Source organism: Panthera onca, chromosome B4 (genome assembly GCF_046562875.1).
Source record: "Panthera onca isolate mPanOnc1 chromosome B4, mPanOnc1 haplotype 2, whole genome shotgun sequence".
NCBI lineage: Eukaryota > Metazoa > Chordata > Mammalia > Carnivora > Felidae > Panthera > Panthera onca.
The window spans coordinates 90,088,687-90,110,246 of NC_138345.1; the positions used below are offsets into that span (position 1 = coordinate 90,088,687).

General features: G+C 41.3%; 2 protein-coding genes across 8 annotated transcripts in view; one reads left to right on the plus strand and one right to left on the minus strand.

Moving 5' to 3' along the window:
- LOC132694113 (uncharacterized) overlaps positions 1–12,692 on the minus strand; it is a 34,281-nt gene extending 21,589 nt beyond the window's left edge. The window contains exons 1-2 of one of the 5 annotated variants that reach the window (XR_014137958.1): positions 4,941–5,221; positions 1,709–3,264 (exon numbers count right to left, since the gene is read on the minus strand). Coding sequence is in view for 3 of the 5 variants with exons in the window: in XM_081796200.1 (XP_081652326.1) it covers positions 5,432–5,785 (354 nt within the window). In the remaining 2 variants the exon portion in view is untranslated. Of the gene's footprint in view, positions 1–1,708; positions 3,265–4,940; positions 5,222–5,279; positions 5,786–12,626 lie in introns of those variants that run through there. The other 4 variants (XM_081796200.1, XM_081796198.1, XR_014137959.1 and 1 more) reach the window with 4 other exon arrangements.
- Positions 5,784–21,560, plus strand: part of MSRB3 (methionine sulfoxide reductase B3) — a 174,926-nt gene continuing 159,149 nt past the window's right edge. The window contains exon 1 of one of the 3 annotated variants that reach the window (XM_060657052.3): positions 5,784–6,029. In XM_060657052.3, coding sequence (XP_060513035.2) covers positions 5,784–6,029 — 246 coding nt within the window. Of the gene's footprint in view, positions 6,030–6,509; positions 6,775–12,874; positions 12,964–21,560 lie in introns of those variants that run through there. The other 2 variants (XM_060657054.3, XM_060657055.3) reach the window with 2 other exon arrangements.

Consider the following 21,560-nt stretch of genomic DNA (forward strand, 5'->3'; position numbering starts at 1 on the left):
ATCTTCAGTTTGATCCCTTTTTGCTACGTCCACTGCTTCCCCACCCAAATCACCATTATCTCTCACCTGGTCTCCCCTTTTGTCTCTGCACTCCTTGACAGAAGAGCCTAAGTTCTCTGTTAAAATGTAAATCAGACTATGTCACTCTGGTGTATAAAGCCTATCAGAGCTTCCCATCTCACTACAAAGAAGCCAAAGTCTTTATAAATGGTCCATAAGACCTTACCTGATTGCCTCTGGGGCCACAACCTTTGATGTTCTCACCACAGTCCCCTTTCACCCTCATCTCCCCATGCCAGCCTCCTGGATGGTCCTCCTACAGGGCAGGGTGCTTTGGGTGTGGACTTTTTGCTTGCTGTTCCTCCTCTCTCACACACCAGCATGACTTACTTCTTTCTTGTACATCTTTAATGTTACTTCCCCAACACTTTTAGCAACCTTCCCTGCCTTATTTCTCTTATTTGCAGTTACCACCTTAACATACTAAATATTTTAGGGGTGCCTGGGTGGTTCAGTCGATTGAGCGTCTGTCTGACTTCGGCTCAGGTCATGATCTCTTGGTCCATGAGTTCAAGCCCTGAGTCAGGCTCTGTGCTGACAGCTCAGGGCCTGGAGCCTGCTTCTGATTCTGTATGTGTCGCTCTCTCGGTCCCTCCCCTGCTCATTCTCTCTCTCCCTCCCTCTGTCTCTCAAAACTAAACCAAAAAAAAAAAAAAAAAATTTGTTTTTGAACATTAAAAAAACATACTAGATACTTTGCCAGCTTATCTTATTTTCTACCCAGCTCACGGTAAGCATAAGTAAATATTTGAATAAATGAATGTGAAGATGATTTTCCTATGTTGGAGAGATTTTAAAAATTTCATCATGTATTTTGATGCAAATCTAAAAGTGGTTTTCACAAAACAGTTTGAATAATCATCCATCAGTGTGTGCAGCCTTCTAATATGATTACTTTGAGGAAGTAAAGACTGAAAAACATATTTGATAACATATTTACTATTAGCAAACATGGATGTAAATATAAAAAGTATTGGAAGAAAACACACATTGAATGTATTATTAAATCTGAACTGACTTCCTTAAGAGGTGATTATGAATACAAATGTAGGACTCTAAGCTGTGCAGAGAAACTATGAGTCATTTCAGGCACAGGAAATCATGTCAGATAAAGCTGAAAGGCAAAGAGTGACTCTGGTGATTGAAAGTTGCTAAGTGATGATAAAGGTTAATAGTATTATATTGATATTTATTAAGGACATAGGTACATAGGTAGCATGGGATTGTGCTAAGTGTCATGCATGGTGGTATCTTTATTTTTTCATTCTACAGGAAGAACAAAGAATGCCAAAGCTTAGGCAAAGTTAAGTAGCTTGCCTATTGTCCCATGGGCTTTCATGGTGGAGGCCATGCATGAATTTAGATCTATCTGATGCCGAAGCTCAAGTCCCTGACTACTGAGTGGAGCTGTATCTGATTATGAGATTAAGTTCTAATGGCAGCTCGCAGAGTGAAATTTAGGCAGAGGTTAAACTACTGCAGAAAATCCTGTAAGGGGACCATTTTGGAGAGCAACATGCTATTTCCCAGAAAGCCCAGCACAGCCGGGATTTCCTCTACTACTGGATCAGGTTGCAACTGCTTTGGCTGAACATATGAAGGAGGTAGTTTGCAGTCAGGGGCAAGTTGTGCGTGGTTCGAAAAATACCTGTAAACACTGGATGCACACACTGTGGGGTTAGATGCTCTCGACAGAAGAAGCACTAAGAGACTGAATGAAAGTAGAATCAAGTCTCCCATCAGAATTTTCCTGTGCAGTTTCAACTGTTCATTCTCGCTCCTTCCCCTTCGCTCTCTTTTCTTCTGTAGGTGTATATGGTTGATGTAGCATATATCACTTTACATGATACGATCTTGCTAACAGTCAAGCAGCTTCGCTGGTCTAGAGAGGATTATTTAATGGTCTACAATATTGAAAATCTTGTCAAAATAGTTATTGTTTGTTGTAGCGCGGCCACATATCCAAAGCTGGGAGAATCGGGTCGTGCATCCATCGTGGGAATACATCAACTATCTCCAGAATTAACAAAAGGGATGGCTTCCACTGTGTAAAAGAAGATTTCAAGTGTCTCCGTGAGCCAGTCAGTATTGACTCTGTGTCCCTCACGTTGTTGAGAATAGTTCTCCTCGACCCCACTCCCACCCGAGCACATTGAGGCAAGGGGCACGCTTCTACCAATATAGAAGTGTTCTCGGCAGAGCTGAGTCATGCCGTTCTACTTCCCAGATTAGGAAAGCAGAATCTGTGGAGTTTGGATTGAGTGTAGTCTGGAACACCTTCTCCTGGATCGTCTAGGACATCCTCCTATGACATGATTTCCTTACTCTCCAATCATCGCTATTGGTTTGAAACAACGGCACTTGATAAATGTTCACTGAACTTAAGTACCAACTTAGGGTTTCTCCCCCTAAATTAGGGGCTTTTGAATCCTATCCAGTCCTAACCTGTCCATTGTCCTGTTTGCAGTTGTTGGCATCTACCCAAGATGTTCCTTGGGGTATGTGGAGGAGAAGCTGTCCCAAAGCTCTGTGTAGTGGCCGAGAGGATCTCACTGAAGAGCTGAGAACAGCATGTCAGAGAGACCACCGCTTGAAAGCCTGTCGTGCTTACAGACTCCTTTCAAAAGAGGCCGCCCCGACCACAACCCGCCAAGCAGGTAGCAACGCAGTCTGTTTCTTCAGCATGGGTGACCATGTTGTCTAGCATGTGAGCCGTCCATCCTAGCCACAGATGGAGCAGGAGAGGACACCTGGCTCAGAGGTAGCCAGCCTATGGGCTGCTCAGTGGCTTCCGAGATAGCCTCCAAGGAGAGCTTTCCCCTAAAAGGACAACGGTGACAGATTCTCTCCTCGGGGACATTTGATAGTAGACAGAGAACTGGCAGTAAGTGGGAACAGGACGGAAAGAGCTGCGGTTGTTTGTGCACCTTGAATTATGGCCGCATTCTGAAGGCATCTGACAAAGAGCTGACGCAGAGGTGTGCCGGGGCTGGCCCTTACAGGCCCGAGAGCTGGTGCGCGCATCTCTTCCCAGCTCTGCCGTGGGTCGGTGGGAACACTGGCACCACATAAACTGGTTTTTGTTACAGCTGAGATCTCCCGCCTCCAGATCTGGTTGTTCAACATTTATTTACCAGCACATCGCTGGGCAGGGGGAGGGATGGGAGCAGGGGAAGCAGTAACCTCTTCTTCTGGGTCCTTTGTCTGAAAAGCAAACAATGCTTAAGGTAGTATGTTGCTGCGGTTGGTATTAAGATCATAATAAAAAAGACATTAGAGAAAACGTGGTGAAATACGTGATTTAAGTCTCAGTCGTCCAGGTACAAAGCTCATAGGAATGTGGTCAGAATGTGGTAGTACTTTTCTGGTTCCTGATGCCTATCAAAGGCACAGGCTCCCACCTCCCAGGCCCACAAAGGACGACCTGACAAGCCGGTTAAGCTTCAGGTCTTATTTCCACATGTATCCTTTACCCCTGTGACTTGAGGCAACTTGAGGGCACACGGTTACTTCAAACCGCAAGAGCCTGATGAATACAGTTTTTGAGTGCCTTTTTTTTTTTTTTTCTTTTAAATGTAGGGAGAATAGGACAGATCAGTACAGTCAAAAGACTAGATATGACTTTGGAATGAGGCTTGATCCCCCCATACTACTTCCCCCCTTCCTAGTAGCGTAATTTATCATCTATGCCTCAGTCTCCTTAGCTGTAAAATAGGGATGAAAAATAATAAGCTCAGAGATGTTTGTAGGGATTACATAAAGTACCAGGTGTAAAACACCAGCAGAGCTCCCGGCACTTGTCATGCATTCAAGTAACCTTAGCTCTTTCTCCTCTCTTCAACAGACTTCTCGAAGCCTTTACAACAGCTGCTGCTTTTCTGTCAAGTCGGCAGAATTGACACAATTACTTCACTCTCCACTCACACTAATATGAACTACGTTGTATGACAATGCATTCTTTATGAGTTTACGTGTTTGTATATAAGCCCAACTAAACTATTTTACATATGGCTTAATTATTACAGTCCTTTTAAACAAGTTTTTCCTTACACTCAGCTCAGCGCTCCTGTAAGTCAGTCCACAAATTACTGTGCTCATTTCCTTTTCTTTTTAAACAACTCCTTAGACTCTGGGCAAAGAACTATGTTAGGTGTTGTAAGGGAATTAAGAAAAACAGATGCTTATGTAATACACAGTTAAAGATACAAAGAAGAGGAAAGGGAGGGAATACTCGACAGTCTTCCTGAATATCCTCTTCCCACTGCCCAGCTTCTGGGGAGCTAAACTGAATGATAATACCATGTGTCTTTTAAATCCCTCATTTACTGTCTTGCAGTTTATTTACCCCTAGCTTACTTAGGTCATCTGCCCTCAGTCCCATTATCACTGCTAGTACATGAAGGCTGAAATCCACCCATTTGCCAGGAGTAATTCATGGGAGGTTGTGCTTGTCAGTACCAGATGATTTAAGGGAAGCCCCTTGTAAATGGACTGGCTTTTCACATGTGGGCCTTAATTCTTTGCCAGAATTAAATTTGTTTCGAAGTTTCTGATTTTCAAACAAAGCATTTTAAAACAAGCAGTGTGATGCGCAAATTACCATCCTTCAGTTCATATTAGAATAATCCACTCTAAATCTGTTTGACATTTACCCCGTAAGAATTTTGCATCAATAAATCATTTCTGTAGCATCTTAAAATGCACATAAGTAATCATATAACATCCTGCATCTCCAGGGCCTGTCCCGTTAGTGTGAATAAAAAAAATAATAAATTATAGTAATCAAGACATAATTATGTTGTCTTAAAAAGCTAAGGGTCATTTGGACTTGATTACTGAAGGAGTTATCAGTGCCAAAGAAAAGTCAGGGAACTACTTACTGGCTTGGGCCTGTAATTAAACATCTGGGACGGACATTTCGGTCATCAGAAGTAGCACCTTTGGAATAAATTTCAACACTGCCTTTTAGAGGAGCTACAGCAAATACAGAACCAGTGTAAGGGCTGGAGAGAGGTTGGTGGAGGAAAGGCCGACTGGTCTCAACATCAGCATTTAGCTGTTAGGAAAACTGAGGTCACAGTAGCTTGCCTAAAGTCCATATATAGTATTCAAATACTAGTTTGGGAAGAGTCGCTTTGTAATTTTGTCTAAGAACCTCCACCCCCCCTCCCACCCCCACCCCGCGGAACACACACACCTGGTGTCCAGGGACCGCTCACCTGGAATGCGGGTGGGTGGTTTTAAGAATTACAACGCCTGTTTGTTGCGTGCTGGATGGCTCACCTGAATGCACAGTGCCGCGCCAGCCTCACCCTCCCACACTTAGAGAAGTATTTGCCAGATCTTTTCATCCCCTCGTTACCCAAAGCTCTCAACTGATTAGGGGCAACGCAACAGTCTCCTCAAACCCCTTAAACGTCCTCCGGCGGGTCCCTGGCTCGCTGTCCGGTCTCCTCGTGGTGGTTTCTCTCTTTTCTGCCCCTTCAGGGGTCTCAGGTGGGACCTGGGTGGGGTGCTCGGCTCTGCTCTTGGGCCTCAACCCTGGAGAGGGATGCGCCCTGGCAGACAGATTCCACCTCCCGCTCGCGCTCGGCGGCCGGCGGCCTCGCGGCGGCGGTGAAGGAGGAGGATTCGGAGGAGGAGGGAGTTGGCGGCCGCCGAGGCCGGGCAGCGGGCCCCGTCCGCGGCGGGCGCGCTCCGCGATCCTCCCTCGCTCGTCTCCCATGCTCATATTTGGACTCGGCTGCCCGTGCCCAGGAATTTCCCGTCATGCCTCCCGCCGCCCCGTCCGTCGCCCGGAGCCTGGGAGGGAGGGAGGGAGGGAGCGAGGCTCGGACGGCGGCGGCGGCGGCGGCGGCGGCGGCTCCCCGGCCCTTCCATGCGCCCACGGCGGACCCTCCCGCGCCCCCTCTCGCTCTGCCTCTGCCTCTGGCTGGCCGCGACTGCGGCGCGGGGAGCCGCGCAGTCAGGTAAGTTCGGGCTCCTTCGCCGCCTCACCTCCCCCTTCCCACCCCAACCCTGCCGAGTTGAGGTGTGACCCCGACCCCTGATCCCCTCCCAGCGCCGGGCTGCTCCCCCTTCAGACTCCTGCGGGGACGCCCCCCTTTCCTGAGCTCAGGAGGGGCGCGGAAGGGGAGCGCCCCGCGCGGGCGGTGTGTGTGTGTGTGTGTGTGTGTGTGTGTGTGTGTGTGTGTGGGGTTGGGGGGTGGGTGGATGGAAGGAGGTCAAGCTGGCTTCGCCCTCGCCTACGGGAGGCGTCTGGCTGCCTCGCTGACACCTTATCTCGTCCCCGGCGCGAACCTGAGCCCGAGGGAAGCTCTCGCCCGGCGCGGGCCCCCGGGGAGGGGCTTGGCGGGGCAGCCCGCAGGGGGCAGGGGAGGGGCGCCGCGCAGGGGGCCATCCGGAGCCCCCGCTCGGCGCAGGACCGCTCCGCCAAAGTGCCCGCTCGGATAACGGGCCGGGGCGCGTGGGAATGCGCCGGTCAGGCCCGCGCCTCCCGCCGGGCGTCCAGGAGGGGCGTGGGGCGCCGACGCGCCGGGAGGAAGCGCCGGGAGCGGCGGGAGGCGAGGAGGGGACACCGGGGGCGCACTGCCGCTCCCCCCCCCTCCCGCCCGCCGCGTCGCCCGCGCCTCGGGCTCAGGCTCAGGCTCAGACTCCCGCGGGCCCCGCTGGTATCTAATAGGCCAAAACCGAACAAAACCCCGAGTATGCCAGGTACCAGTCTTGTTGTTTTTAAGGGGAAAAAAGCATCCGAGTCTGGTTTGTAAGTTTTACAGTGGATTGTTTTAAAGTGAACGAAAGTGTGAACGGAAGGTACCATTCCTGCATTCCTTAGTTTAGGACTATAATTGTGGTAATTCTGAGGTCTTAACACGATAATTTTTGAAGATCGTTTTCTTCTAATATTAGTGAGGGTTTTTTCTTTTACGTAAGGTTATTTATAAAAAGTAATGATTTGAGATTACAGATGTAGGTTTAGGTAAATGTGAAATTGCACGAACGTTGCTATTTGTGATGAGTAACTTACTAATCATCAGAGCTTCTCAGTTCTTAATTTCTTTTTCTGGAATGATAGAACAAAAATTTTAGTTCCTCAGTTGAGATTAGAAAATTTTAGTTTGCTTTTGGTTTTGCCACCAGTAGACTAAACTGTCAACATTAGATATGGCTTACAATTAGGACTTATAAATTAGTTGAAAGCTGACTCTATTAAGCATACATTATGTTCAGAACCCTCTGGTCTTTTTCTTCATATTTCCATTTGTAACATTGGTGGCAAAATAGATTTTGAAAGTTGGTCTCGTCTATAACAAAAATCTTCAGGATTCAGGTAACTTATAACATTGCCAATTTAGGTTAACGGGAGCTTTTTAAATGTTTAATTTTATTAAATGTGCAGTTTATAAATACTAATTTAAGCAATGATATCAATTGCATGATTGAAAACAGTACTGTTTTCAGTACTGTTGATTAGTACTGTTTTTTTTTTTTAAAGATCTTTTATGAATTTGTATTTTACGAGTACCTTTAATAGTACTTCTTGGGAAATACAACAGGTTCTAACAGCACTTTTTATTAGTGGTCTTCTAGAAAATACTGTGCTGCACGATAAAGAGTGGATTGTACTGCCAGGGAATATGGTTTCTTTTTCTTTTTCCTTCAGTGATATGTTGACTTACCTAATACTTGTGGTAAAGCAGCCCTTGAAGACCCAAATCCACTGTACTGTGGCCCCTTTCCAGCAATTTTGAACACCAAATTTATATTTGGACCATTTAAACATTCATTCTTTTAATTTTGGTCCCTGCTGACATATAAGTCTAATTTCTGGTGACTTTTATTAGGGCCCTATGTGAACGTCTGGAATTTTTTTATATTAAAATAAGTAGCTCTCTGCCATGGAGAATTTTGTCACAGTGCCTAAACTGCCTGTCTGCCAAGGTTGCAAACATACAACATAATTTAGATTTTGAATCAACTCACGGTTTTGTGGCTTTTAAAGGTGCTTGTTCTAATATCTTAGCTGAAGTGTTAACCCATTAGGTCAGAAATCTTTACTGTTTTGCTAAACCCAAGTAACAAGAATATGCAAAGAAGATCCCAACAATAGTTTCATAGGTTTTCCCTATTCGAATACGTTCATCTCTTTTAAGTTACAAATGAAATTTCAACCATTAAAGAGGAACTTTAGGAAATAATGCTTTTTGGTTCTATTATCTGGTTGCAATTCTTTGATTTTATCTCAGCCGTGTTACTTATTATAGTTGGGGATTCGGTTCAGATGTTTAGCTCTCTTCTCTGTAAAGTGATGAAGTTGGACATAGTCTCCGTGTCCCTTCTCACTCCAGGATCCTGAAATATTGTTTTTGTTTATAAAATGCTGCAGTTACCCAGACTACATTGATTCAGACTTCTGATTGTCAACTCTTACTTGCTATGCATGTTAAACTGGTCTACCTGTAGTCAGAAATGATTGGTATGGATCCAGGTTTGGGGAGCCTGAATCTGCCTCTGGAACATCTTGATATCTGGCATATGCACACAGTTGCACACACCTTGACAGAGTTCCATGACAGTAAGCTTCTGTTACCTTCTCTTTCCCTCTCTAATATCAGAAGGTGCTGGTTATGTCATGGCGTAAATGTCTCACTGCTCTTTGGGGACAGCTAAGCCCAGGCCCTAAGATGGTCTGGTATTCAGTTTTGGAATTTGTGTTTGGGTTAGGGATACCACTGTAGGGCACCCAAACTTTTCTGTAGTTGGAGGCCTGTGACTAGTTCTTTGGAGGCATTCCAGATGAAATGCCCTACATTCCTACAAAATGCCCTATTGATCATACTTGGACCTACCCATCTGGTTTACTCAGAATTAAATTGAGTTTGGATAGGAGGGCAATCAGATAGCTATTTCATTTACTACTTGTTAGTTAGCATCTGTGATTGCTGTACAAATTGCTCAAGGCTTTACTTTGAGTATTTCTATATTTTCTCCTTCCTGGGCACAGTGAGATTTTCTTTTAAAATGCTCAGCGTGATTCCTGATCCTTGTTCACATATTTTCTCTATAGCATACCAAAGTCATGTTTATGGCTTTTAAGGAAATGCAAATAAAGAGAAAAGAAATTATAGAAAAGGTAGGTCAGTAATAAATCAACCAATTGACTTTATAGAGGAGTTGGTTATTGCCTCATTTAAGCTTCTGTTGCAAGTAACAGAAACGAACATGAACTAGTTTTAAGAAAACGAAAGAAAGAAATTTGATGGGAGCCAAATGCAGACAGACCTTATTAGGGACCAGGGACTGGAAAACCTGGAACTTTCCTGCTCTCTACTGTTTGCCTTTCTTTGCTTCACTGTTCTTTCTTTGCTGACCATTTTTTTTTCCGCTTTCCTGTGTTCATGGTTGAATGTGACTGTTCAGCAGCCCCTGAGTATTTACGTGTCCCTTGGTTCCAAGCACAAGGAAAGACTGATACGTTGAGACTTGATCCTAAATTCCCGAGAGAAAGAACGCAATAGACATAGTGTGGGTCACATTGTTGACACAGATTTCCCCTAAGGTCTCTTTTAATTCTAGAATTCTTTGTAGTAGAGACTGCAGACATTTACGTGGTTTGATTTTGCATTTTTACATTTTGTATTGTGGGGTTATTAGTCCTTAAAAGGTATAATTTTCTCTTGATTGCACTGTGTGTGGAAAAGCCACCTTCACTGGGATCCTAGGATGTTAGAGCAGTTCATTCATACTGAGGCAGGAATGCTGAAGAGGAGCCTTTGGGGAGTATATGGGGGGGAGGGGGGGGTTAGCACCACATTCAGGAGTTACAACGCAGCTCAGGATCCACCTGACTTGAAAATCCTTTTTAATGACAACTGATCCATCCTACAATCGTCTGCATATTTTTAGGAATTCACTGCATTAGAATGCTCAGCTCAAATAGCTCTTCAGGGTGAATTCATTGAAACTATTTAAGTAATAATTAGAGACTTTCAAAATAGTAATAGCTGAGGGAGTTCTGTATTTTCCTGTTTCTCACATGTCTAGCATTTTCCATCTCTACTTTCCTTTAGACTGCTTCTGTTGTCTGGAATATTTTTCTCTTGGAACCTGTCCTTAAGGCTCCATCTCATGGTCTTTTGTGAAACTTTCTTCACCTCTTAGAATTGTCATTTCCTTGTGTTTTCAAGACATTTTGTACCCTGATTGGAGCATGATTTTACCATCTTGCATTATCAAATCCATATGTATTCATCTTCTTCACTAGACTGTAAGTTCTATTAGACAAATGGATCATGTAGAAGAATTCGGATGGGCTGTTAGCATCCATCATCCCAGGTATAATGATCCCAGCTTTTTCAAATGTTCTGAAGCTTGTATGGCATCCTGCTTGTCACTGCCTTCTTCTTCAGATATTGGAGTTCAGCCACTGCTCTTCTTTCTCAGTCCTTGCTGTTTCTTAGATATTGTAGGCTTTTCCATGAACATTGTAATTTCCTATGTGATAATCACATATATAGAATGATAGAGTGTTTTCCTGCAAACCGAGATAGATGGGGAAAGAGAATATAGCAAACTGATGTGGAAGGAATCAACTTGTGTTGAGCACCCAGTATTTACCAGGTCAGATAGAGAGGGTGGGTGTAGAAAATCATTGGAGACTATTTGAAGGGAAATAGTGTGAAGATAAAAGATTGAAGATTAGGTGTGGCCTGGAATGTGGAGGACTTTTTTAAAATTTTATTTTATTTTTATTAAAAAATTTTTTAAAAAATGTTTTATTTATTTTTTGAGACAGAGAGACAGAGCGTGAGCAGGGGAGGGGCAGAGAGAGAGCAAGACACAGAATCCAAAGCAGGCTCCAGGCTCTGAGCTGTCAGCACAGAGCCTGATGCAGAGCCTGACACGGAGCTCGAACTCACAAACTGTGAGATCATGACCTGAGCCGAAGTCGGACACTTAACTGACTGAGCCACCCAGGCGCCCCTACATGGAGGGCTTTTAATCCTAGGCCAGAAAATTTGGACTGGGTTAGTAAGCTATGAGATAGAAGTCTTTTGTGTCCTCAAAATATTATAATCAAAGTTGGAGTATAAGATATATTATCTAATAATCCAAAGGGTGAACTCAGTCAGGAAAGAAACCATTGGACTAATAAAGAAGGGTTATAAGATATATTTTTTTTTAATGTTTACTTTTGAGAGAGCACAAGCAGGGGAGGGGCAGAGAGAGAGGGAGATATAGGATCTGAAGCAGGCTCTGTGCTGACAGCAGTGATCCCTATGTGGGGCTCGAACTGACAAATTGTGAAATCATGATCTGAGCTGAAGTCGGATGCTCAACTGACTGAGCCATCCAGGTGCCCTGAGTTTTTCTTAGAGACTGAAGAGCTAGGTTAGTGACTGTGGGATTGGAGGAGTGTTGCTGATATAGATTGGACAGAAATAAACAATTAATTGGAAATGGTGAAAGAGAGGGATGAATAAAAGATGATGGAAAGACGTTAGGCCTGGGTGATTGCAAGAATGTGAACTCAGGTGGTTTGTGGGTGAGGATAAAAAATGAGTTTTATTTTAGATCTATTGCATTTGAGGCGCTGGTAGAATATTAATGTGGAGACAAGTAGCTGAATCAGAAATGGAAGGTTCAGTTCTGGAGATCAAACGTATGCGACACCTGGGTGGCTCAGTTCTGTTAAGCATCTGACTCTTGGTTTTGGCTCAGGTCATGGATTTCATGGTTCATGTGTTTGACCCCACATCCCACTCTGCGCTGGTGGTGGGGAGCCTGTTTGGGATTCTCTCTTTCTCCCTCTGTCTCTGCCCCTCCCCTGCTGCTTCTCACTTTCTCTCTAAAATAAACAAACTTAAAAAAAAAAAAAAAAGAATGAAGCAGTACAGTTTAAAAAAAATCATGAGTAAGGAAGATTAAAAATAAAGGGGAGAAGAAAACAAAACATTTTTGTTGACTGGAATAAGAGGGAGGGGACAGGAAAAGCATCATCAAGAAGATGCAGTTTCATCTGGCTTTGAAAGATGCCCAGTTAGTATGTGGCATTTTGTCCATGAACTTTCCTTTTTTAGGGGACATCACATTTACGCACTCCACAAATAGTACATGGGAAGCCTTGAACAAAGGATATTGCACCCAGAAAGACCTTCCCAAACTGCAAAATTGTTGCTCCTTCTTCCCTTTTTAACCTCTCCAGTGGCTTATGGTAAGATAAGGAACTAACTCCTTAAATGTCTTCCTCATCACCAAGCCTTGATTTGTCTGTACTCTGAGCTTCCCACAAGTGGTTCATTTGGCCTTGAACACACATTTTACACTGTCTCCTCCTCATTCCTCCCTTTACCTTCCCCAAGAACGTGACGCCAATGTGATTGCCACCAGATGAAGTACTCTTTGGCTTTTTTTGGGTTGTTGTTCTCTGTGGGCACTTTTTATTGCCATGGTCAAGTTCTTATCCATAAAATAATTGTTGACAATTTCCTAAACTATAATAAAATAAAAAAGTATAATAAATCACATTCCTACCTCTTTCTTACAGAATGCCATGTTTTTCTTACCTTTTCAAATGTCACCTGCACGATTCTTGAACACTTGAGTTGGCCACCTGGGCCACCATACCCCGATCTCTGACATTTCGCCATGGTAGCCTGGTGTGGCATTGTTGCCTGGCATTTGTAAGAATGGGTTACCCAGCTGAGTGCTGACTTGGAAACCACGAGACAATTTCTTGATATCTGACTTTCTGAAGGAAAGCAGAGGGGATTTACTTCATTGAGAGGACTTCAGTTGCACAAACTGTAGAGTTTTGTAAGATATGAAGATGACTGCAAGTGAAATAGAGTAATAATGCTGGTATAGGACATGTGTTCTCAGGGCCTGGCTTCCTGACCAACGGTATAACCTGATTCTGTTTCTAAAAATAGTACACTGTTCATTACATTTGTCCAAAATGACATATTTATGTTCAGTCTAGAGTATGAAGAATAATTTCTACTTTAATTTAAAAAAAGGAACCATCTCATATGGTAGTATTTGTGTTTTTATGGCTTTTGACTGAGAAAATGCCTATTAGCAAAAAGCCACTATTGAGGTTTTAAATGAGTTTTTTTTAATATAAAAAAAAAGCATTCTCATGTTTGGAAAGTACACACGTGTAGGAATTATGGTATAGAGAGTCTATGGACAGCTTGATTTCTTGCTTTGTGGAACTCTCAGAGAGGTTCTGGACTCAGCTTTCAGTGACTCATTGTCACCTCACTTTAGAATGGGGTGGAGAATCTGACCATGGTTGAAATTTTGGAATGACAAGAACCCTTCTCAACATGCTCCTGCAACAGCAGTTGACTATTTTATGCCAGACAATGTACTTTATGCTAAGACTGGACTGTGAAGCAGTCTCAGGGATTAGTATATGAATACATTTTATAATTATATTTTCAGTATATGAGCATCATTCTTAGGGCTGTCCTCCTGTTTTTAGGATGAAATTTAATAGGTGATTTGCATACAAATACATCCCTATAGCAGTCTCTGTTATGGCATAACTGTGTTCTATTACAGTAAATTACATGATGAATCTTTATGTTTTTTTAGGTCAGTTTATTTTGTTTAAAGTGGAAAAAACCTGCAAACAAAACCAACCACTCCCTCAGTACCTACGTTAAATTTAAGACAACACTGAAGATAAGCCTATGCTGCATGTTAGAGTCTTTAAAAAATATCAGGACAGCTTTTGTGTAAATCAGAGAGCCGTGACTTTTATTTATTTATTTATTTGCTGTTTATTTATTCATTTAATTTCTCTTAATTTATATCGAGTTTGATTGTTAGAGAATCTGGGCGTGGTTGGGGTTGGGAGAGATCTACAGTGACTATTACAGGTGGATATTTTATTTTAGATTAGTGTGTATAAGGAAAGAAAGGCAGAGCCATATCTCCCTGTACACAGTCCAGAAGATTAGATAGGACAGCAATTGAGGGACCGCAGGTCCCTGGGAGCCCTGGCCTCACAGTAACTGAGAAGGAAAAAGTGCAGACACTACCATCTTTCCTATCTATATGCCCTCTAGTTAGGTCACTGTAGAGAGCCAGGATGAGCATAGTTGAGGTGGGGATGTTTATCAACTTGCAGAGCCAGTTGAAAAACTGCAGACTCATTAATATATTTGCATCCTTGTGCATATGTTCATGTTGCAAAGGAATCAGTGTACTGTGATAAAAAGAACATTGGATAACAAATTGGAAGACTGGGTTTTCCTAGTCCTTTTCTTGTCTAAGGCATAAGCTCTCTGTGCCTCAGTCTTCACATCTGCAAAATGAATTGGTTGGACTGAGTAATACCTAATATATAAGATTCTGTAATGTATGGATTCTGTAGTGAGCGTATGGGTTGTCTAAAAGTCTGCAAGTATCTTTCATAATTTTTAATGGAAATGACATAATTAATTATACGTAATTATGTCTTGTTATGTTTGGTTCAAGTTGTCTGTTTTGTGGAACTAAGTATAAATATTATTCTGTGACTAAGATCTTCTGTTTGAACTTTGTAGCCTAATGTGCTCAGTAATTTGATCCATAAGCAAAGTTATATAACCCTTTTAAAGATTTAGTGTTTATTTAGAGGATAGGTTACAGGGAATTAGAAGCATCATATTAGCTATCCCATTTGAAGTAATGGCAGTAAGCACTAGGAATTATATTGGTTGTCCTAAATGTATAGCTAAGAATTGCTTATTTAGGCTTGATGATATATCTCAGATAAGAACAGTCTTCTTTTAATTAGGGTACACTGCTAGTAGAATTTGCTTTTGACCATTCTAGAAACATATTTAATTCTTTTTTTTAATGAAAAAAAAAATTGTTTAACATTTATTCATTTGAAAGAGAGAGAGAGAGAGAGAGAGAGAGACAGAGCATGAGTGGGGGAGGGGAGGAGAGAGAGAGGGAGACAGAGAATCCAAAGCAGACTTCAGGCTCCCAGCCATCAGCACAGAGTCCGACCCGGGGCTCAAACTCAGGAACCGTGAGATCATGACCTGAGCCCAAAGTCAGACGCTCAAGTGACTGAGCCACCTAGGCGCCCTGAAATATATTTAATTCTTAAACTAGTTAATTTGCTCTTATCATTAAAGAAGAAAATCTCCATTGAGCTTTAAGGAAGAAAAACAACTTTACTAGTTAGGTAAAACAAAAAAAAAAACAAAAAAAACAAAAAAAACAACAAACTTCTCTTGCCTTTAAAACGTATTAGTAAACGTTTGCCCTTTTTTATTATAAAATATTTCACATGCACAAAGAATATATCACATCTCTATATAAGACATGCAGAGTAATTTTTAAAAATCTAGGTGTCCCCACTCAGTGGAATGGTAAAAGCTGCCTGTGTGACCTTCATTCACAGCTTCCCTCTCTGCTCAGAGTACCCACAGTCCTGCATTCCATGATGATCACTTCATACAAATGATAACTAATACACTCTTGCTTCTTTTTTTTATAGTTAAACCATAGATGTATCTAAATCTACATATTTTATTATTTACTTTTGCATGTTTGGAGGTCTGTCAATGGTGTCATCTGCTGTGTAACTTCTGTGACTTGCTTTTTCCCCCCATCACATTATATTCGTGTTATCCATATTGGTGTCTGTAACTCATTTTTAAAGATGAACATTTCTTTTGTTATCCATATGTTTTTCTACTTTTTATTTATTTCTGCTCCTTTCACACTTATCTGGTAGGGTGCTTCTATTTTCCTGTGAAGTCAAATAGTTGTATTTTCTCCCACTGTTTCTATGCTTCACCATCCATATATCCCAATAATGATAATAATGATAGTGATAATGATAATGGCAAATACTCACATATAGATGTTACTAGTGTATTTACTATTTGTGCCAGACACTGGTCTAAGTGTTTACCCTTTACATATATTAACTTATTTACTGTCCATGGCACCTTTATCAAGGAGGTAGCATGTTACCATGAGAGCTCATATTTGAGATGAGGCCCGTTGGTGCGAGGAACTCAATAATTTGCATGACTATGATTTGAATCGTGGCAGTCTGGGTGCAGAGTTTATGTTCCTACTCATTATACTATTGTGACTCCTATGTAGTCTTTTTTTTTTTTTAGTTATATTTTTTCCCATTTAACTTTTTAAGGTATTAAAGCATTTTTGTGACTTTCAAAAAAGAATGACCCTAGTGTGAGCTTCAAGCTGGTTCTCCTGCACAACACCAGTTTTTAATGTCATGCTATAGTTTAATTTCCTTCATGGTTTGACCATGACTTTTTAATGTAAGTTTTAAAGAATTCTCTGGGATTTATTATTGCTTTTTCCCCTAATTAAAAAATATACCTTCTTCATTATTCTTCTAAAATCTTTCAGTCATTTCCTTTAGTATGTGGCTTGGAATTGGTTCCATTGATTTCCTGCACTAATTTGGACCATTTTCTTCATTTTTAGACAACGGCATCCTCTTTTAAAAAATATTTCTGTGACCTTAAATGAATCAGTTAATCTTCCTGAGCCTTGGACTTGCCAACTAAGTTGCATTTGTTAAGTGTAATTATTTCATTAATCAGACATATGTAATTGCTAATCAGAACCTCCTTTCAGTGTGAAGTAACCATGGGCGATCATGAAGGAAAATAATTAAGTAAAGAGAAGTCCTTGGTAGTGGTTGGAAATTACTGATTTTCCTCAACCCCTCAAATTGCAGAACAAAAAACTTCAGCATAGAGAGTGAAATCCCTTTGTACTGTAACTTTCTTGTATAACTTTAATTTTTTCCTAAATTGATTAATTTCCTAACTGATTTTTTTTCTCTTACATTGTGAGTTTATGAGGTCTTCAGGTTTTCCCAGGGTCTTGGATAATCTCCTAATATCCTTTATTTAAACATGCTCATATTTCTCTCATATAACCAAACAAAAAGCCTACTCCACTTGCCATCATCCTCTGTGACCAAGTTGTTTTACAAGTTGTCTGTGTCCTTGCTGTCTATCTCCTATCCATCCAAAAATATGTATTAAATCTGTGTTATGTGTCAGGAACTAACTTCTCTAATCTCTGGGGACGTAGCATGAGCTAGAGAGACTAGTTACTTTCATTCTCAGTTTGGAACCAGCATAGCCTGTTGTAGAAGGAGTGAGAAGACCATTCTGTGGTAGGAGCAGGAGGGAAGATGGTTATAGGTGAGGGCAAAGAGGATGGTGAGATCATATGGGGCTTTTGGACCATAATGAGGAGCTTAGATATTATTCTGTGTGATGGAAGCCATTAGTGAGTTTTAAGCAGGCAGTGACAGGATCTGATTTGCATTTTAAAATAATCAGTCTGGCAGCTGTGTGGAGAATGGATTGTAGGGATCAAATGGAAGCAGGTAAACCATTAAAGTCTACTGTACTTGATAATGGTGCTGGTGGCAAAACTCATGGATTGCCGATGGATTGGCTATAGGATCTAAGAAAATGAGAGGAACCTTCCATGCTATTCCACTGAGATTTCTTTGATTGGAGCCATTAATCATGTCCATATCACTAAACTTAGTGGACTCAATTTGGATACCTATCTTCCTGACTTCAGGGCGTTTGATACATTGTTTACTTCTAGAAATAGTCTTTTCTACTGATTTGTAGCACTGTTATTGTTATATATGTGATCCTAGGCAAATTAATTAAAGTATGTGTGCCTTAGTTTTCCTCACTTGTAGAATGGTGATAGTATTGTTCCTACCACATAGATGGTTATAATCGTTGAATTAGATAATAAATGTTGATTACTTAGTGCAGTGCTTTCCACAGAGTTCATTCACAGTAAATGTTAGCTAGCAACATCCTTATCATTGTCCTAACCATCATTATCATTGTTTTTCTGGAACAACACTTTCCTTGACCCCTTCCTTCTTTGGCCCGTGCTTGTTCTTGGTCTTCTTTGCTAACTCTTTCTCCTCCAGCTCACCTATAAATGTTGAAGTTCCTCAGGGCTCTGACATTTTCTCTTCTCATTTTACACCTTTTCTGAGGCAATCTAATTTGTTCCATTGCTTTAGTTCCATTTGTATAAAGTTAACTCCCCCTAAATCTAGCCATAAATCAGATCTATTTCCCAAGCCACAGTCCTGTATATCACTTGCTTCTGTATTATCTCTGCTTGGCTGGCTGTGTCTTAAGCCCCTTTAATATGTTTAAAAAAATGAATGAGAGAGAGAGAGAGACCCGCAGAGAGAGGGAGAAAGAGAATCCCAGGTAGGCTCTGTGCTTATCAAGACATGCGTCTTGATCTGACACACCATGAGATCATGATGTGAGCTGAAATCAAGAGTCAGATGCTTAACCGACTGAACCACCCAGGCGCCCCTGAAGTTCCATATTCCTATAATGGCTTCCAGGATTTGTTTCTGCCTACTTTGTGAGCCTTATCATCTCCCCCCTGTACTTCTCACCTACAGCATCCAGACATGCTCTTCTTTCATAACCGCCAACAGACTACACTCATTCTTATCTGCCACTGCTCATCATTTTCTTTGTCTGGGACACTTCTTTCTTCATTCTTAATATGGGCAACAGCTTTATCTTTTATTCTTAGTTTAAATGTTATTACCTTCAGGAAGGCTTTCTTATGCCCTCCCTATCCCCTGCCCCCCCCCTCCCCCGACAACTAGACTGCTTCCCTCTGTGATAAAGGGTATTTATACCCCCTTTGTTTCTCTGTGATCCTTACTGCACTTGCTAATAGTATCTTTCTCACAATATGTTAGCTTCACAGAGGCGGGGACCATGGCATATTGTTTCTCACTTTGTCCCCAGCATCTGTTTGTTAAATAGAGTAAAGGGTGAATGCAGTGTGGGCTTGTCCAGTTTGGGAAGTGAGAAGCCTTGTAGCTGAGTTTGATGTGTGCTTTTCCTAATCTTTCAGGGTGATAAAGAGAAGAAGAGAACAGTTTAGGTTTACTGTAGTTTAATTTTCTGACTCCAGTGGCCACAGTGTAGAGAGAGGGGAAGGAGCATCAGAACTGGAGGTGACTGGAACAAGAAGTGGTGCCTTAGGGTTCGGTGTCTTTTCCTTATTGAAGCGCCCAGAATTTCCAGGGCAGTGCCCCTCGTTCCCTACATTTGCCTGTCTTTTTCAGAAGTCAGCCATGGCAGTGCTTCCCAAATCTGTGGTATGCTAGGCATGCGCATTACCTCAGAACCCCTGTTTAGTGTAGCCTCCATGCCAGAAGTGCTTGCCAGAGTTAACTGTTGGCTCTACATATACTCTGTGCCAGTTATTAAGCTCTTTATACTTGTGACCTACCTGCTCTCTGGCCCTGGCGCCTATTTACAATCCTGGCAGGAATCTGCTGGATTCTCTTTCACTAACTTGCAGGAACAATGTTTGCACATGAGAGGAGTTGGGATTGGCTTTTTCTCCAGTACGTTTGCTCTGCACTTTGTTTAGCAGAAGTATTTCGGAGTGGGTTTATCCATTTCACTTTCCAGTGTGGATGCACATCTTCTCTGTTCTCTTTAAAAGATATTTACTTGTATTGCCGCCTTTGTGTGTGTGGTGTGCATGTGTATGCAAGTGTGCAGGCTCTCTTTATCTCTGCTTTTTAAAAATTCCCTCCCTGTCATTTCTTTGTTTTGTAACTCTATATGAAAATCATTTTTTAGTAGGTGCATTTAAATCCTTTATATTTTATGTTATCATGGACATCTATGATGGCATTCCTTGTCCTATTGTTTTATCCTCTTTTTATGATCTTTTCCTCTTAGTTTCCAGTATTTTGCCATATGGTTTCTGTGTTTTATTTGCTTTTACATTTCATAGGGATTTGAAAGGTTGACATATTTTAACTTCTATAACCTTGAAAAAGTGTTTAGAAACATCATTGAGCCTAAACTGATTTAAATACTAAATTTGAAAAAAAACCAGGATACAATAAATAGCATTTGTCTCTTCTCTGCAGGAGAAGTCTGGGATTCTTTTATTTTTTCTGCTCTGCCTTTGTTAACGAAAGTGGGGCTATAGATCCACATGGTTATTGTAGAAGTGTTATTTTTATATGTTCTCTCTTTTAAGGAGAGAACATATTTCACTTAATTATATAACATCTACTGCCTTTAGTGATTACCATCATACCTTTTCTACCTCAATTTTACTATTTTTTTAAATTTTTTAAATTATTTTTTTGTTTATTTTTATTTTTTTATTTAAAAAAAAATTTTTTTTAACGTTTATTTATTTTTGAGACAGAGAAAGACAGAGCATGAATAGGGGAGGGGCAGAGAGAGAGGGAGACACAGAATGTGAAACAGGCTCCAGGCTCTGAACTGTCAGCACAGAGCCCGACACGGGGCTCGAACTCACGGACTGTGAGATCATGACCTGAGCCGAAGTCATGACCTGAGCCGAAGTCAGACGCTTAACCGACTGAGCCACCCAGGCGCCCCTCAATTTTACCATTCTTAAGGATATTATGATCATTGTATCATTTGGCTAGAGTTCATCCTTGAGGCCTTTTTTTCCCCTGCATGCAGAATATATGCATGCATGTTTCCTGAGCTCTCTTGTTATCCGAAGGAATTACAGAGTGTTATATAACATGTAAGCCCTTTATTTGCAAAACAACATTTAACTGATAAGAGGAATCCAATAAAACATAATTAGGAGGCTTTGAAATGCTTATAGAATAACCCGAATGTAAATAATAGTATAATTATGAAATATAAAAAGTTGCTAGCATCTGTTTGGAAGAAGAGCCTAGGAATAATAGAATTTACCGGCATTCAAGTGACAAATTAGTATCAGTCACAAGGTTAGTACTGGGAATTCAGTACCTCTAATTCTGAGTCGTGATGCAAAATTCATTATAAGTTCTAGAACAGTTTTATCTTTGTGAGTGGCATTGACAGTTTTTAGGTGCATTGCAACAGTATTTTCTAACTCTTACTGAAATGTTGAAATTAGAGTTGACCAAAAGTTTACTTTGTCAGATTTCTGTTTTATTAGTACATTAGTCTCACTCACGCATAAAGTTAGATCACTCTGTGTGAATGACTGAAACAGTTGATTGCAAAACTTGAAATTTTTTTGTCAAAGATATGATTTTTTTTTTTGGCAGTCACTGAAACATACTGCTGTAATAGAAAAACTAATCTCAAATTAATCTTAGTTGTCTGTTAGGCAAGCACCTCATTCTTAACCTGGTCCAAAACTAAGCTAATTAAACGCTGCCATATATGCACATATATGCACATGCACACACATCACACATACATACACACTCTTTAATGTTCTATTTCTGTCTCTACACGATAGCTCTGACTTTTTTTCTTCTCAGTAAGGGGAGCAAAATTCATTGAGCAGTCTGCTAATTGCTCTCAAAAATATTATCTCATTTAATCCTTCCAAAACCTAATGAAGTAAGTGTTATGATCTACATTATGTAAGTAAGGAAACTGAGGATCAGAGAAAGTAACTAATTTGCTCAAGATTTATCACGT